Here is a 17,368-nt window from a genome sequence, read left to right as displayed (position 1 = left end):
CATGGCTGCCCCACTACAAGTAAGAATTGCAATTACAGATCTCTACATTTGCATTCTTACCAGTAAAACCTTGTATTCAATAGATGCAAAACAGAATTGTATTTACAACTATTCAAAAAATAAAAAAGGTAATTACAACATAATTGTGACTCTAGATCTCATAAAATGCTAACTCTATGCCTCAAAATCTGGATTTACATCTCACAGAGTTTATCCTTCAGGGTTCCTAACATTTTTCATGTCAAAATTCCATACTTTTCCAGAGTGGATTCAGTACTGCCTGGGGTCATCAGATGCAAAATTCACTTTCACTCCTTTTTTTTTAATCCTCAAAAAGTCTAAACACTCTCAATAATCAAGCCGTTTGGATTTTCTGAACAATATGATATCATATTGCTCATGCTTCGCCCATGACCGCTGATGGACTGTCCCATATTAGCATATTTCCTATATATGCATATTTCCGCCCTCAGCCATTTGCGTACTGTCCGCCAAGGCAGGTTGCCATGACACCAAACTTTACATGAAGACCCTAAAGAATCATAACAACTTGTGGAAAATGGGTATCCGACGACCCCTTTAAGTATTTGGCACTCTTACAAAAACTCCAGTTATAATCTATAAAGCTGTCTACACTCCACAATGAATCTCTTATTTACATTGCGTTTATATTTTGTTGTTATATATAAGGATTTATGAGTGTGCAGGACTCTATAGTGCGCCAGGTAAGGTAAGATCCTATGGATTTATGAATGAAAAACTCCTTTTTAAAAGTTCCCCATCTACTGATATTTATGACATCTGCTTCAACCATTACAAAGCTCATTATAACTTTCATTACCGCTACAATAAGTAAGTTCACTTCAGCAGATAATTACTCTTTGACAAATTCTAAATGTCTGCACGCTTGTACCTCTGATACCTAAGGTCTTAAACTTGCAATTGCATGAAATAGTCACAGTTCTAATATTTAAAGTCAAAATAAATTTTTTTTTTTTTGCTCTGAGGAAATGGACTTCCATTTATGTCTTTAAGGTTCCTTACATGAGTTTGTTAAATCTGACACAGAGACACTGAAGTATCACGATAAACCCCAAATCCAGCATAGAGGGGTTCAGTGAATGTGGTGTTGAATGTGTGTAAGTGTGTGAGTGTGTGTGTGTCAGAGACGCTGTAGAAAGACAGAGTGCCGGCCGACACGTCCACATACACTCCTACTCTTTTAGAGGATGAAGGGCGAGGAATGTTTGTGGTCTTATTATCATGCCAGGTAGAGTAAATCGTATCACAACAGTAAACATTCCAGGACTTGTCATTGAGTCCAAACCGACATTCACTCCCACCTTTCCTGCTGATTCCTTTATATGCCACTGCTACATGACCCCATCCAGACCATTTAATCTCCCAGTAATGGCGTCCAGTCAGACTCTCTTGACACAGAACCTGCTCACAGTTCTCAAATCTCTCTGAGTGAACAGGATACGGCTGATGCTCTCGCTCACATGTTGTTTTTTTGTTCCCGTCAGACAGAGAGAGACGAGTGTGTGCTGTGTTTGGATCCAGAGTGAGATCACAAGCATCTGAACACAGAAAGACAGATCAGAACAGCTATGGCATTAAATATGCATAGTTGTATGTATGTTTGAGGACTCACATTTTCGCAGTCCTGGTGTGATCCTGAAATTTCCTCCATGGTCCAAACTGAACAGAAACAAAAACATAAAAAAAAATCAAATAACTGATAACTAATTTCCAATGAAATATTTAACTGTTGTATAAAATAGATAAAGCATCACCAGGGTTTGAGGAAAGATGATTAAATACTGCATTTGAACCTGATAGACCACAACAAAATGGTAAGAGTAATGTGCAAAATGTGATTTGAACATTTTACCCTTTGATCATTAGGCTCAGTTTTAAATCTCAGTACTCTGCCTTTCAATGTAAAATGCCCCATTTCAAAAATAAAAAATACAATTTGTCTTAATATATTAATATAATGTCTTGATTTGAGCAATGTTGATATATGTTATTTTAGTGATTTGTATGGATTCTGCAACATTTAGTCAGAAAAAGCAAGGTAAAAAAATTAATGATACACAAGAACATAAAAACTATTTATAAAAGGGGTCATGACATGTTTTTTTCATTTCTTTTATTATGTTCCCTTAGGTGCAATTATAGTATTACTATAGTTTTTTGGACAAAAAACTTTTAAAATTGAGTGATTTATGACCTTTTCCCACCCTGTTTCTCATGCTCTGATTCAAACAGTCTGTTTTGGGGGTGTTTCCCCTTTAAGAGTTCAGTGTTAAAGCCCACTGTTATGATTGGCTAACGTCAGTGCCTATGCATCAATTGTTAACGCCCCCTTGTCAAAACGTGCAGATTTTGCGGAGCTGTGTTTACTGTTACCATAGTAACGGGTGATGCGTGCGAGGTGATGGCGATTGCAATGATGTACAGTATGAGTCGGAATCAGAGGAAATGATCCATCAACACAACTAAGAATGCATCAGCCCGTCCACATAGAAAGTGTGAAACTATTTTGTCAGTTTGACAGCCTACATATTTTAATAGCCTACGGGGCATGAAAACAATAAGTAGGCTAAACTAAGTAAAAACACGGTGATTATTCAAAATGAATTAAACTGCAATTAACGTTTTAAAAAAGTTTTAAGTTTTAAATAGCCTTCATTACTTACAGTTTGCGTCGTCGTTGTTGAGCCCAGAATAGTCCACACGGCCTTATCTTACACAAAGGTTTTCTGGCAAAGCCAGCATCATACTGCGATTGTTCTCAACTGTCACTCATCCTTGAAATGTGGAGAACACATGCCGTTAAATGAACACTGCCGTGACTGGGACGTCCGCAAAAAATAAACTGCATCCATCTTCCCCTGACGTCTGGATCTTTCAGCAGCGTATATTATTCAAACATGTTGTTTGTCCACAGCCAGGAACAGCACATCTGCGTGACATTGCAATCTTCTTGTAAACAGACCCACTCGCTGCACGTCGACTGAACACATGTGAAGCGCGTGACAGATGCGATGATGAAATGAGGCGTAGTTATCTTGCACTTGAAGCGTAGTTGTCTACGCTGGAGGCGGTCATATGCAAACGACTGGTACGTCACTTCGTACCGTGACGTCACTTCATACCATGGATCCAGAACGAGCTGTATTTAGAGCTTGATTAAATAAATGATTCGTTTATAATGGGGAGGACGTCTTAAGCTATGAAACTTGCAGGACGTTTTAATGGTACAAAGAACTCTTATATACCAAAAGATCAAGGCAAATTTGGTTTCTCATGTCATGACCCCTTTAACAAAAGTTTAGATGACCCCATCCCACACTGTCCCACATACTTGAGAAACTGCAGAGAGCAGTTTGGATCCTTCAATTTATCGTTGAGCAGCTGGACTCCTGATTGTCCTGGGTGATTGTAGCTCAGATCCAGCTCTTTCAGGTATGAGGGGTTTGAACTCAGAGCTGAACACACATAACTACAGCCTTCCTCTGTCACCATACAGCCTGACAACCTACAGAGACAGAAGTGTGTGTGTGTGTGTGTGTTTATTTTTTCAGCCACTGGTCACTGTCCACTAATGTTACATAGAAAAGAGCAGCTTGAACATTTTGCAGTTTTTATCATTTTGTTTTGCACAGAAGCAAGAAAGGCATACATGTTAGAAACACATGAATTAATAATTAATTCATGACATTTATATAACGCTTTTCTGGGTCCTCAAAGTGCTTCACACATGGAAGGGGGAATCTCCTCAACCACCACCAATGTGCAGCATCCATTTGGATGATGCGACAGCAGCCATATTGCGCCAGAACGCCCACCACACACCAGCTTATTGGTGGAGAGGAGACAGAGATGAAGCCAATCAGTATATGGGGATGATTAGGAGGCCATGATGGACAGACGCCAATGGGCAAATTTGACCTGGATGCCGGGGTTATAACCCTACTCTTTTTCGAAGGACATCCTAGAATTTTAAATGACCACAGAGAGTCAGGACCTCGGTTTAACGTCTCATCTCATCTCGGTTGAACGTCCCCGTCACTATACTGGGGTGTTAGGACCCACACAGACCACAGGGTAAGCACCCCCTGCTGGCCTCACTAACACCTCTTCCATCAGCAACCTGTTTTTTCACAGGAGGTCTCCCATCCAGGTACTAACCAGACTCAACCCTGCTTAGCTTCAGTGGGCAACCAGTCTTGGGCTACAGGGTGATATGGCTGCTGGCAAAGTAAAGGTGATGTTGTATTCCTCGTGTGCAAATCAATCTCTCAGAGTTTCCCATGTAGTGTCAAGTGCTTATCACCCTCAATCTCAAGGAGCTTTGGAGCGCTGGCATCAGACGTTAAAATCTTCACTGCGTAAGTACTTTGTCGATACTATGAACGAGTGGGATGAAGGAGTTCCTTTAGTTTTATTTGCAGTGCGTGAGGCGCGACAGGATTCACTTGGATTTAGCCCTTCAGAGTTGGTGTACGGCCATAATGTTCGGGGTCCTTAAAAATGCTGAAGGAAGAATTTCTCTGTTCAGATCCTTCTGAGAAGACCAACGTTCTTGATTTTATTTCTCGTTTTTGTGAATGTTTACGAAATGCTTGCGCTGTAGCAAAAGAAGCTCTTCTGCTTTCGCAGGAGAAAATGAAACGCTGTTTTGATAAGAAGGCAATTGTGCGTAATTTTCTACCAGGGTAAAAAGTCCTAGTATTGCTTCCTAGTCCTGGATCTGCTCTTTCTGCGCGTTTTTTTGGGCCCTTATCTAGTTAAAAATAAAGTGAGTGACACAGACTACATAATACATACTCCAGAACGGAGACGAAAAACTCGTTTATGTCACGTAAACATGCTGAAGCCATATTTTTGTCGTGATCATAAAGACGAGATCGTTAATGTTCCTGAAACAGTGGCGGAGGTAGAAGAGCGAGTTTCGTTGCCTACTTATACTTTGCCTACTGATGATGTGGATGATGGATTAAAGGTATCTATGGAGGTCTTAAATGGCGGTTGTTTGAAAAACTCTGAGGTGTTATTCAACTCTTTCCTCTCAACTGTCTTATTTGTCTAACGAACAGCTGAAGGACATAAGGAAAATGTTAGACAGTTTCCCAAATCTTTTCAGTGATGTCCCTCCTGGTACTTATGTCATTCGACATGACATTAATGTCGGTAATGCACTACCCATAAAGCAGCATGCATATCACTCCCCGGTGAGTAAAAGAGAGGCAATGAAACTTGAAGTGGAGTATCTACTGCAAAATGGTTTTGCTGTTCCGAGTGGTAGCCCATGGAGCTCGCCATGTATTTTAGTACCAAAAGCTGATGGATCTTCTCGTTTTTGTACTGATTTTAGGAAAGTTAATTCTGTTACTGTACCTGACGCTTTTCCTCTACCACATATTGATGACTGTATTGACACTCTTGGGGCAGTGAAATATATTACGAAGCTAGATCTGCTGAAAGGTTACTGGCAGGTGCCTCTAACCGAGCGCGCTTCTGAGATTTCTGCGTTTGTAACCCCTGATTCTTTTCCTCAATATACGCGTATGACGTTTGGCCTCCGGAACGCACCAGCGACGTTTCAGAGGTTGATGTCCATGGTTTTAGGTTATGTTTCTAACTGTAATGTCTATTTGGATGATGTAGTCATTTACACGTCTACATGGGCTGAACATCTGTCAACATTATATGATGTGTTTTGTCGTTTAGCTGCTGCGTCTTTAACCCTTGTGCATCAATTTAAAAAAGTTACACATAGGTCCAAAGTGGACAAAAATGTCCATGTCAAAAAACTGTCATAAAAAGTTGAAGCTTGGGAGCACAGACTTCACTTTGGATCATTTTTTATAAGTAAATCCAAAATTTTTTTATATAGGTTTAAGTTTATGAAAATTATTTATGAATATTATTTTATATAAAATATATATTTTATGAAACAAGCTGAACTCTAAAACGGCTAGAAAATCAAAGCCATAAATCGAAATAAGTTGTGTTCCAAATTTGAGGTTGATATCTCAAAAAATTAACTTTCAGTAAGATTTTGTTTGGGCGCAGTACCAGACTTTCCCCATTGGGTGCCAGCAAAACTCCACTGGTGAACACAGCGATTGGCTTTGTTATTTGCAGTTGAGTTTTTCTCTCTCAATACTACAAACACACACATGCACACAAACACTTTTTGTTTTATAACACACATACCAATCACACTCTGACATCCATACCAACACACACACACACACACACACACACACACAATTATCATTGCATAATTTATCCAATTGGCTCTATAATATGCCGAAGCAGAAAACAGGAATAAAGCGAGTATTTGCTTTATAAGCCTAACGTGAAAAAATGGCACCATCTGATAATTTTTTTAAAAAATGTCAATTTTGAAGCCTTGCCAACAGAATGAAAGCCTATTAAAAAAGATTGCATCATTTTATAGTTAAATGGCACAGGGATTAAAAAATGCAGTTTTAATGGGTTTCAATGGGGCCATTTTTGTCCAAAAGGTTCTGAGAGGAAGTATTTTGTGTAACTAGTGCAAAATAGAATTTTTAAAGGAAATGGTGATGAAATAGTACAATTCCAATAAAAATACACACCCCTGCCAAATTTTATGCAGTTAGCATTAACACAGGCAAAGTGGTCAAAAAATCAAAACTGAAAAGGACAAAAATGTCCATAAGGATGCACAAGGGTTAACATTGAATTTGAGAAAATGTAATTTGCTAAGGCCTCTGTCACATACCTGGGGAAGCAGGTAGGGAACAGTTAGGTATGGCCATTAGAGGGAAAGGTGTCTGTTGTACTGGAATATCCAGTACCTACTACAAGGCGAGAGCTGCGTAGATTTCTTGGAATGGTAGGGTACTACCGGTGTTTTTGTAAGAACTTTTTGAGTGTTGTAGCTCCCTTAACTCGATTATGTAGTCCTAAAGTTGATTTTAATTGGACTAATGAGTGCCAACAGGTATTGTTTTGTCTGCAAAGTCTCTTCTCTGCAGTGCTCCGGTGTTGTCTGCCCCGGACGTGTTCTCTCCATTCCAAATGGAGGTAAATGCCAGTGCTGTGGGAGCGGGAGCGGTCCTTCTACAGGAGGGTGCTGACGGAATACCTCATCCAGTGTCCTACTAAGTTTAATCGTTATCAGCTTAATTACTCTACAATTGAGAAGGAAACGTTAGCTCTTTTGCTGGCACTACAACATTTTGATGTTTATGTGGGGGCCAATATGTTTTCTGTTATTGTTTATACGGACCATAATCCGTTAATCTTCTTGAGTAAGATGTATAATCACAATCAACGTCTGATGCGGTGGGCATTAATGGTGCAACCATATAACTTAGAGATCCGTTATAAGAAACGATCTGAGAATGTAGTGGCCAATGCGTTGTCGCGGGTTTAGGTTTATTTTCTTCTCTGTTGATGGCTTTCAGAATCAGTTTTTCACCTTTTTCTCAGTAGGAGGAAAGGGAAAAACGGAAAAAAATGTTTCTGTTTTCAGGGGGGAAGTGTTACGGCCTGAGCCTTATGTTTATTTGTGTGTACTATTTCTTTGGTTGATTTGCGTTTTTATGTTGCTTACCCCCTCCTTTAACGAGCACTTTAATAGTGGGGTTCGTAACAAAAGTCACTTCAAGGTACCACATTAAAAGCCAGGCATGTAAGCTACATTTGCTGTGCTTTCAGGGTGGCCATGGATGTGTTCTGGTCAAATTTAATGAAGTCAAATTTATTTGTGTTTTTCACTATACACATTTCAGAGCAGTTTTACAAAAAGTCACACTGTTGTGTCAATAAAGCCTTATTGCTTTAAATATTAAAGTTACCATATAAATACCATATAAGTTTTATGGTTGGGCGATATGATGATATAAAATGATGATACAAGTGTGAGCGTTAAGAGATGTAAACACTGATCTGTATTTTCTATTAAGATATTTAAATATAGGTCAGTTTTGTTTATTAAGATATTTAAATACTGGTCATTTTTGTCAGGAAGCATTTCTCAAGTATTATTGTATTTTCATCAATACTTTGAGAATCACTTACTTATACTTTAAACAAAAAGGTGAAAAGTCTGATAGGTGTGTATAAATTCTTTTGAAAAGTTTCAGGGTAAAAGTGTTTTAAGCCTAATTCTATTGAAGCATTAAAAGAAATGACGACAGTGGCCTTGAAGTGAGATGCAACAATCAGAGTAACTACAGTGCTAACAGAAAGCATTTTAAATCTAAAAGCTGAATCAACAACAGTTCACAGCACATTGCCTATTTTTCTTGCTTGTTTTACCAACATAATAATTTATGAATGTATTTTATCATATATTACTTAACTCTTTATATCATGCCAGACTTTGGTTGGTTTGGATTAGATTCCTCATGGCCTGTGGGCTGTATTTTTAACAACCCCAATTTATGCATCACCATTTTGAAAGTCTTCAACAAAGGATCACAGTGCACTTTTTGTGTTTGGAAATATTTCTGCAAACAATTAGGTGTTAACAGCAGCCAGCTATGAGATAGAGCAATTAACATCCAAGCTGATCATTAGGAACTTAAAGTAAACTGCTAAATATTGTGATTATAGTAATTTTAAATCCTGCTCCTGGAAAGCTGCCATCCTGCAGAGTTCAGCCCAACCACAAATTAATCACACCTGAACCAGCTAATCAAGGATGACAGGCAGGTATATCGAAGCAGGGTTGGAACTGAAGCCGGCAGGAAGGTCTATCTCTCCAAGAGCGGATTTGGCTCTCCCTGTTTTAAAAGGAAATGGAAAGTCTGTTTTAGACTCCAACAGATATAAGACATGTAGAGCTTTATTAGTAAACACCATCATTAGAAAACCATCAGAGATTAGACATGGAAAAATATTACTACAACAAACCTTAATATCTCCAGCTGACAGTTTGGGCTCTTCAGTCCATTAGAGAGCAGCTTCAATCCCGAATCCTGCAGGTCATTGTTGCTCAGGTCCAGCTCTCTCAAGACACAGTTTGAAGATTGCAGAGCTAATGCCAGACTCTCACAGCACTGCTCTAAGAGATTACAGCCGGCAAAACTATGGGACAAAATATGTAATAGAAGAAGGTAACTTCACTTCAGAAAAATGTGTTAATTGTAAATGTACAGAAATTAAACACTCACATAGCTTTCCTGCAGTTGATCACAGCTGGTATCAGTCTTCTTCTACCCTCATCTGATGTGTTGTATTTCTTGAGGTCCAGCTCATCCAGCACCTCCTCTGACATCTGAAGCATGTAGGCGATTGTTGAGCAATGAGCAGGAGAGAGTTGCTTCTCTGAGTGTTTGTCTGATTTCACAAACTCCTGAATCTCTCTGGACAGAGTCTGATCTTTCACTTCCAGCAGACAGAGGAACAGATTGATGGATCTTTCAGTGGAGAGTCCATGTCCATCTTTGATCTTCTCTTTAATGTACTGTTTGGTTCTCCTGATGCTCTCTGAGCTGTTCTCTGTGCGTGTCAGTAGATCCTGTAAGAGTCTCTGATTGGACTCCAGTGAGACACCCAGCAGGAACCGCAGGAACAGATCCAGGTGTCCATTTTCACTCTCAAGGGCTTTGTCTACAGCTCTTTTATGTAAATTATGCAGTGAATCTAAACACACTTCTGTATTACTGCTTACATGGTAGTAATACACATAGAAAGCACCGAGAAACTCCTGAATGCTCAGATGAATGAAGCTGTAGACTTTCCTCTGATGAATCACAGATTCCTCCTTAAAGATCTCAGCGCAAATCCCAGAATACACTGAGGCGTCAGTGACGTCTATGCCGCTCTCTCTCAGGTCCTCCTCATAGAACATCACATTGCCCTTCATCAGCTGTTTGAAAGCCACTTCAGCAAGTTTCACAATCACTTCTCTGTTTGACTGCAGGAGTTTCTCTGGATCTTTCTCTTTATATTTCTGATTCCTCATGTTGATCTGAATCAGCAGGAAGTGGATGTACATTTCAGTCAGAGTTTGAGGGATTTCTGCTCTCAGATCTTCTGTCAGGAGCTTCTGAAGCACAGTGGATGAGATCCAGCAGAAGATGGGTATGTGGCACATGATGTTGAGGCTTCTTGCTCTTCTGATGTGTGAGATGATTCGGCTGGCTTGATGCTCTTCACTGATTCTCTTCCTGAAATATTCCTCCTTCTGAAGCTCATTGAATCCCTGAATCTCTGTTAGGCGGTTTATGTATATGGAGGGGATCTGATTGGCTGCTGCTGGTCTGAAGGTGATCCAGATGAGAGCAGAGGGAAGCAGATCTCCTTTAATGAGGTTTGACATCAATTCACCCACTGATGAAGTCTCAGTCACACCAGAAACTTTCTGAGCGTCTGAAAACAACAGTGTGATTCTGCTTTCATCCAGACCATCAAAGATGAACACAACTTTACACTCCTCATAAATCTTTGAGTCCAGATCTTGAAGTTCAGGATGAAAGTCCAGCAGAAGTCTGTGAAGACTGTACTGATGATCTCGGATCAAGTTCAGCTCTCGAAATGGAAGCACAAACATGAAATCTACATCCTGATTGGCTTTCCCCTCGGCCCAGTCCAGAATGAACTTTTGCACAGAGACGGTTTTTCCGATTCCAGCGATGCCTTTAGTAAGAACAGTCTTGATTTGGTCTTTCTCCTCACATCCTAGTACAGGTGAGGCTTTAAAGATGTCATTGCAGAAGATTGGAGTGTCTAGTAAGTGTCGTGTTCTGGCTGTTTTCTCCATCTGTAAAACCTCATGTTCTTCATTCACTCTTTCACTCTCTCCCTCTATGATGTAGAGCTGTGTGTAGATCCTGTTCAGGAGGGTTTCATTCTTTTGGAGTTTGTTTCCCTCAAATAATCTCTCATACTTGTGCTTCATGCTGGTTTTGTGCTGGTCTTTGACTCTCTGCAGATCTCCTGTCTCCAGTGTGTGTGTCTGCAGGGCTGCTTCAGTTTTGTACTGCCTGATGTGAGTGTGATAGTGGGATGTAGATGACGGTACAGATCTGATCAGCTCATGTACCTTTCCCTTGCTGAAATAGAAAATAACATAGCAGCAAAAAGGAATATAGCAGTGACACAAGGACAGCTGACGACATCAGAAATATATTGGTTATTAGAAATAAGTTTTACACCCCTCATCAAGTAGCTCCCCTGTACAGTGTATATGTTACATATTTTGGAGTACATTTAGTGCTATTTCACTTAGTTTATTAAATCATTATTAATCTGAGATGCAGTACAGTAAATTAGCGAGTAAATGTTTATACTAACAGAGGATCAGAAGACACTGGTTCATCACTCAATCTAAGGGGTTGATCCATGGATCTGCTACTCTTCACAGACACACCGCTGGGTTCTGGAGACTCAGAACTCTGACTCTTCTTCCTGCTGATTCTGACAAAAGACAAACAAAACAGCATTTTAGACAATTTTAAAAATGGGTTAGTTCAAAAATAAATATTCTGTCATTCCAAAAATGTATTACTTTCATTTATCTTTAAAACACAAATCAAGATATTTTTAATAAAACTGAGAAATTCCATTCAAAGTGAATAGCACCAATTTTTTTTAAAGATCCAATAGTGTGGTCTAAAGGCTAAATTAAATTTAGGCTAAATTAAATTTGACTAAAGTTATTTAGTCATATTTTATAAATTAAATTAGACTAAAGGCTAAATTAAATTTGTTCATCATTTAAAGTGATCGTATCTCTTCACAAAACTTGGATTAAATCACTCGATTCATATGGATTTGTTTTATGATGCCATTATGACCATTTTGAATCTTCAATATTTTGTTGGCATGAACTTTCAGCAGAAGGGACAGAAATCTCCCAGGTTTCATTAAAAGTAGGCTGGGTGATAAAATGATAACAAAATTATTGCGATATAATTTTCCTTGATAAAACGATATCAAGAGTTTCATAAATGTTCGATAATGTTTATGCGCTAAAAGCGGAACGAAACTCATTTGATCAACACACCACACGGACCATTTATCCACTCTGCTCAAAGTCCAAATGGCAGCGCAGCGTTTACTAGATCAGATGTGTTTACTTGCTGAATGGTCTCGGTCACACAATCACTGAACAGCACTGTGAGATCCAGAGAGAAGCGTTTGAATTCAGTGAAGAACACAAATGTCTCTATGATTTTAAACTGGTGTGAAACCAGATGAAACCGCGCTGACAAGCAGGAAACACTATGCACAACAATGCAGTCAGAAAGCTTTTCAATCTACATATCACATCATTCTGATGTGTCTTGAGAATCTGACACATCTGAGCTGACAAAGAATCTGAGCTGATTCTTTTGTTTTGTTGGCGTGTCTCGGTTTTGTTTTTTTGATTCTTTGTTTATCCTCTTAAATTTTTTAGTTAACAGTTTGTTTTCTCCCGGTGGTTTGTTGTTTTTGCATTAAGTTGAAGTTTTTGTATTACGTTTTTTCATATTGTCTTACAGCTGACCAGGGAGTAGTGACCAGGGAAGTATGTCACGTGACTTCCATTTCGTAACATCTAGGGAAGCGCATTAAGACACTAGGTAAGGAGCAGGTGCCACTACTGTATGTTTTGAGTTTTCTTAAGTAGTATAGATAAGGCAGGGCGTGTTGAACGCTGAAGACTTTATTTTGTTTGTTGCATTTTTATTATTTTTTTATTTTAAACTTCGTATTAGTTGTTTATTGGGAAGGGGATGTATTTTTTGTTTTATTTCTTTTTTTTTATTTAGCCCTGCTCAGGTTCCTACTCCCTGTGTACGGAATTTGTATTTTTTGTTTTTAGTCCCTCTCTTTTGAGCACATTGTTGTGAATAAATATATTCCTTTTCTCAAGTTACACTCCCTTTGTTCTTGTGTTCTTTTGCACCAGCGCCTTAAGTGAAAGTGAAAGTGACACGTGACGGCCAAGTAACCCATACTTGGAATTTGACCTCTGCATTTAACCCATCCAAGTTAATGCACACACATTAGGAGCAGAGTAGTGAGTAGTTAACACACACACACTGCAAACGTGGATACACACACCCAGAGCAGCGGGCAGCCTTTGTGTGGCGCCCGGGGAGCGATTAGGGGTTAGGTGCCTTGCTCAAGGGCACCTCAGTCATTTCCCACCGGTTCTGGAATCGAACCAGCAACCTTTGGGTTACCAGTCCAACTACCTCTAGGCCATGACCGCCCCTTAATCACCTTACCAGATATTAAACAATCCGGTTATTAATAAATGTTTTTTATGTTGTGTTCCCTCATGCCATTAGCCACTTTAGGAACGTAACAAACATAAATTTATATCTGCATCTTAATTTAAGCTACTACTACTTTCAACTCACTGTCAAATGTGCATTCCCAAGAGACAAAACCTGTAAATGATTAATATTGCAGCCTGCACTGCAAACTGTGCAGCAGATTAATACATCAAAATTATGGCATTAAGATAAGGCAACTCAAACCTGTTTCATGACTAGAAACAATATCACACATTAGCACATTTAGAAACTAAAAAAATATATATATTTCTATAAATATATTTATTTTAAGGAAAAATGACTGGAAAAGTGTAAATAATTCAAAAATTTTGAGTGTTTGTCATGTTCCGTCAATAAAGAGTAGGTGAAATTCACAATTAACAATCTGGTTTCTAGAACTTTCACTTAGGATAAAAAAATTTGCCTTTAAGATAAGGCAACTCAAACCTGTTTCATGACTAGAAACAATATCACACATTAGCACATTTAGAAACTTTTTTTTTATATATATATATATAAATATATATATTTTAAGGAAAAATGACTGGAAAAGTGTAAATAATTGAAAAATGTTTTGAGTGTCATGTTCCGTCAATAAAGAGTAGGTGAAATTCACAATTAACAATCTGGGCCCGTATTCATAAAGAATCTTAATGCAAAGAGTAGCTCCTAGTGACAAAATTCTAAGAAAATTCTTAGAAATGTGGGCGTTTACTCTTAAAATTAAAGAAAAACTCCTAGTAAAGAAAAAAGTAATTCAGAAAGCATCTTAACCCTTAAAAGAGGTCTTAAGGTCAAAATTGTTAGGAGCACGGACGAGGACTTTTAAGAGGCTTAAGAGTTTCTTTAGCAGAGGAGAAAATGGCAGAAAGACGAAGAGGGAGAAGAAATGTGCTGCAGACAATGGATGACAGTGAGTTAATAAGACGCTATAGATTAGATCGTGCAGGGATCATGTTTGTGACTGATCTTTTTAGAGACACGCTAATATCTCCGACACAGCGCAGAAATGCCATAGCGCCTGAAATGAAAGTAATCACTACATTACGATATTTGGCAACTGGGAAAATTCCATGTTTGATACATTAAAACCAACATTCAAACCACCACTTAAATAGACATGCCAGCAATCAGTGTAACTGGAAAGAGTGGAACAATTTTTATCATTCTAAGCAATCAAATACCTTATAGGAAATCAACAGCATGGTAAATAAAAAAAGGATTTATATACACATATATAATGCAATAGTGTGTGTGAGAGACCGATCAAATAGGAAAAATTACGCATGTAAGTTCAAAGTGAAGGCTTAGAATAGACCCTATACTTAAAATCACTTTTTTTTTCCTTCTTGGACAACCAACCAATCACAGTCTTCAAAAGATTGTGTCATACATAGCAACGGGGTCAGCCCCGCCTCCTCACTAAGATAAAAGTTTTTATATTTTCCTTACTCAAAGTTGCTCTCAGATCGGTCCCGAATCGCTCTTAAGCTAAGACTCCTACATAAAAGTTTTTAAGCTAAATTAAGAGTTTTCTGAGAGGATTCTTAGAATCTTTATGAATACGGGCCCTGGTTTCTACAACTTTCACTTATGCATATGTTAGGCCTAGATGTTATGGAGTACATTTAGTGCTATTTAGTTTATTATATCATTATTAATCTGAGATGCAGTACAATAAATAAGTAAGTAAATGTTTATACTAACAGAGGATCAGAAGACACTGGTTCATCACTCAATCTAGGGGGTTGCTCCATGGATCTGCTACTCTTCACAGACACACCAATGGGTTCAGGAGACTCTGGAGACCTCCTGCTGATGCAGAAAAAAAGACAGCATTTTAGACAATAATTAAATGGGTTAGTTCAAAAACATGTAAGAATTTCATTCATCTTTGAAACACAAGTTAAGATATTTTAATGAAATCTGAAAGATTGCTGTCCTTCTGCTGAAAGTCCGTGCCACCAAAATTTTAAAGATCCATTAAGGGTCTTCCTAAAGGCTAAATTAAATATTTTCATCATACAAAGTGATTGTATCTCTTCACAAGACTAAACCACTAGATTCATATGGATTCGTTTTATAATACATTTATGAGCCATTTAGATCTTCACATTTTTGATGCCGTGGAGTTTCAGCAGAAGGGTGAAGTCTCTCAGGTTTCAGTAAAAATTATCTTAATTTGTTATTCGAATATGAACAAAAGTCTTACAGGTTTAGAGCAGCCTGAAGGGAGAGAAAAATGACAATTTTCATTATTGGGTAAAGTATAAATGTAAGGCCATTTAACAAGAATAACAATAATTATAACAAAATTATCAGACTGTAAATGTTTGTTTATTCATCATCTGCCACTTTAAATGCACAAGCGGCTGTCAATGATTTTATTGTTGATCATCTTTCTGAAAGTTATTTCAATTCATTATTTTTCTCGCTATATTTGTGGTGTGGACTTCACTATTCTCATCAAATTCGAATTTAATTCTATATTCTTCGAATTTATCATTATAGTTATTATTAAAATGCAGGCTTTCAGGAATGCCCTATCAGTCAATGTGGATTAGAAACATCTGACGTGTGCAAAAAGAGCTAATGTGTTACCTGAGGTCAGAGGTCACTGTTGCATCACTGGACGCAGAGGGACGATTCTTCGTGGGTTGACTGTCGCTTGATCCATCAGATGAAGAACTCATTTTAGAGGCAGTGTTCTCCTACTCACATTACTGTGTTGAGAGACTGATTTCAGACCTTACAGTACAGTACATTGTACATTGTCCATTTATTTTAGTCATTACAATGAGTGAGTCATTACAACGATGAATCACATAGGATCAACGATCATCAATACTGTTCACAAATGTTGTTGCTAATTACTGTACAATAATGCCACATTCGTTAAGATAAAAGATCATAATAAGTCTCAATAAATAGCCTATTCGTCGATGTCTGCGTCAAACAGGGCTGTTTGTTTTACCGTCGAAAGATAAGAAACTCAAAATGAAATAGCAGCTCACTTTGACTAGATGGTTACATGAAGAATAAATTCTGAACTTACCACAAAATACATAAACGGTGTTTAAAACAAAACTCCAAAGCTTCCGAATGGCGTATTAGTTTATCTCTTTCACTTTCGTTTTTAACTCCAACGACATGTGGAAATCGCGCTCCCTCTAGTGGCGCGGAGCATCATCAAATTCTTCTTCTTCTTCTTCTTCTTGTTTTAATGGCGATTAACTCCTTAGGAGCATTTATCCTCGCTACTGTCTGTGTAATGCTATAACACCATCTTTCTGTGTTACTACTGTCCCATCTAATTTGCCACTTATTAATTACATTTTTCTTTAAAAAAATGTTTTGCTAGTTTATGCAAGAGGTTTTTTTATTTATTATTAAATGCCAATCACATTGCACATTTTAACAAAAAAAAAAAAATACAGACAATATTCAAAATTCAATATTACAACAAAATAGCAAAGAAAATATAATGCAAATTAAAAGAAACTATACAAATAAAAGAAAAAGAAATATATATATATACAGACCCTTTCCAAAAAATTAGAATATCATGGAAAAGTTTATTTATTTCCCGAATTCCATTCAAAACGTTAAACTTCCATAAATTATAGATTTAGGGCCCACAACTTAAACGATTTCAAGTATTTAGTTGTTTATTTGTACATAATTTGGGCTTCCAGCTCATAAAACCCACGAAAACAGGATTTCAACAAATTCGAATATTACATGAAATCACACAGTAATTACACAGTGATACCATGGTCATTGAACCAGGTTTTGGTTATTTTGGCAGTGTGGGCAGGTGCAAATCCTGCTGGAAAATGAAGTCAGCATCTCCATAAAGCTTGTCTGCTGAAGGAAGCATGAAGTGCTCTGGAAATGTCCTGGTAGACGGCTGCGTTGAGTGGACAGCACAGTGGACCAACACCAGCCGATGACCAACACAGACTGTGGAAACTTCACACTGGACTTCCAGCATCTTGGATTGTGTGCCTCTCCATTCTTCCTCCAGACTCTGGGACCTTGGTTTCCAAATGAGATGCAAAATTTGCTCTCATCAGAAAAGAGGA

The 17,368-nt window shown here is 38.1% G+C and overlaps 1 protein-coding gene across 1 annotated transcript in view; it reads right to left on the bottom strand.

Moving 5' to 3' along the window:
• Window positions 1–995: 995 nt before the first annotated feature.
• The window catches only part of LOC308688885 (uncharacterized protein), a 37,400-nt gene continuing 21,027 nt past the window's right edge, over window positions 996–17,368 (bottom strand). Inside the window, exons 8-15 of the mRNA XM_081362322.1 lie at window positions 15,885–15,950; window positions 14,991–15,095; window positions 11,311–11,433; window positions 9,186–11,069; window positions 8,926–9,099; window positions 3,374–3,547; window positions 1,655–1,701; window positions 996–1,580 (exon numbers count right to left, since the gene is read on the bottom strand). Coding sequence (XP_081218448.1) covers window positions 1,054–1,580; window positions 1,655–1,701; window positions 3,374–3,547; window positions 8,926–9,099; window positions 9,186–11,069; window positions 11,311–11,433; window positions 14,991–15,095; window positions 15,885–15,950 — 3,100 coding nt within the window. The 3' untranslated portion in view covers window positions 996–1,053. The remainder of the gene's footprint in view (window positions 1,581–1,654; window positions 1,702–3,373; window positions 3,548–8,925; window positions 9,100–9,185; window positions 11,070–11,310; window positions 11,434–14,990; window positions 15,096–15,884; window positions 15,951–17,368) is intronic.

Source organism: Scardinius erythrophthalmus (genome assembly GCF_964197995.2).
Source record: "Scardinius erythrophthalmus genome assembly, chromosome: 3".
Taxonomy (NCBI): Eukaryota; Metazoa; Chordata; class Actinopteri; order Cypriniformes; family Leuciscidae; genus Scardinius; species Scardinius erythrophthalmus.
Note: the sequence above shows the minus strand (reverse complement) of the source record. Positions and strands in the feature narration are given on the sequence as shown.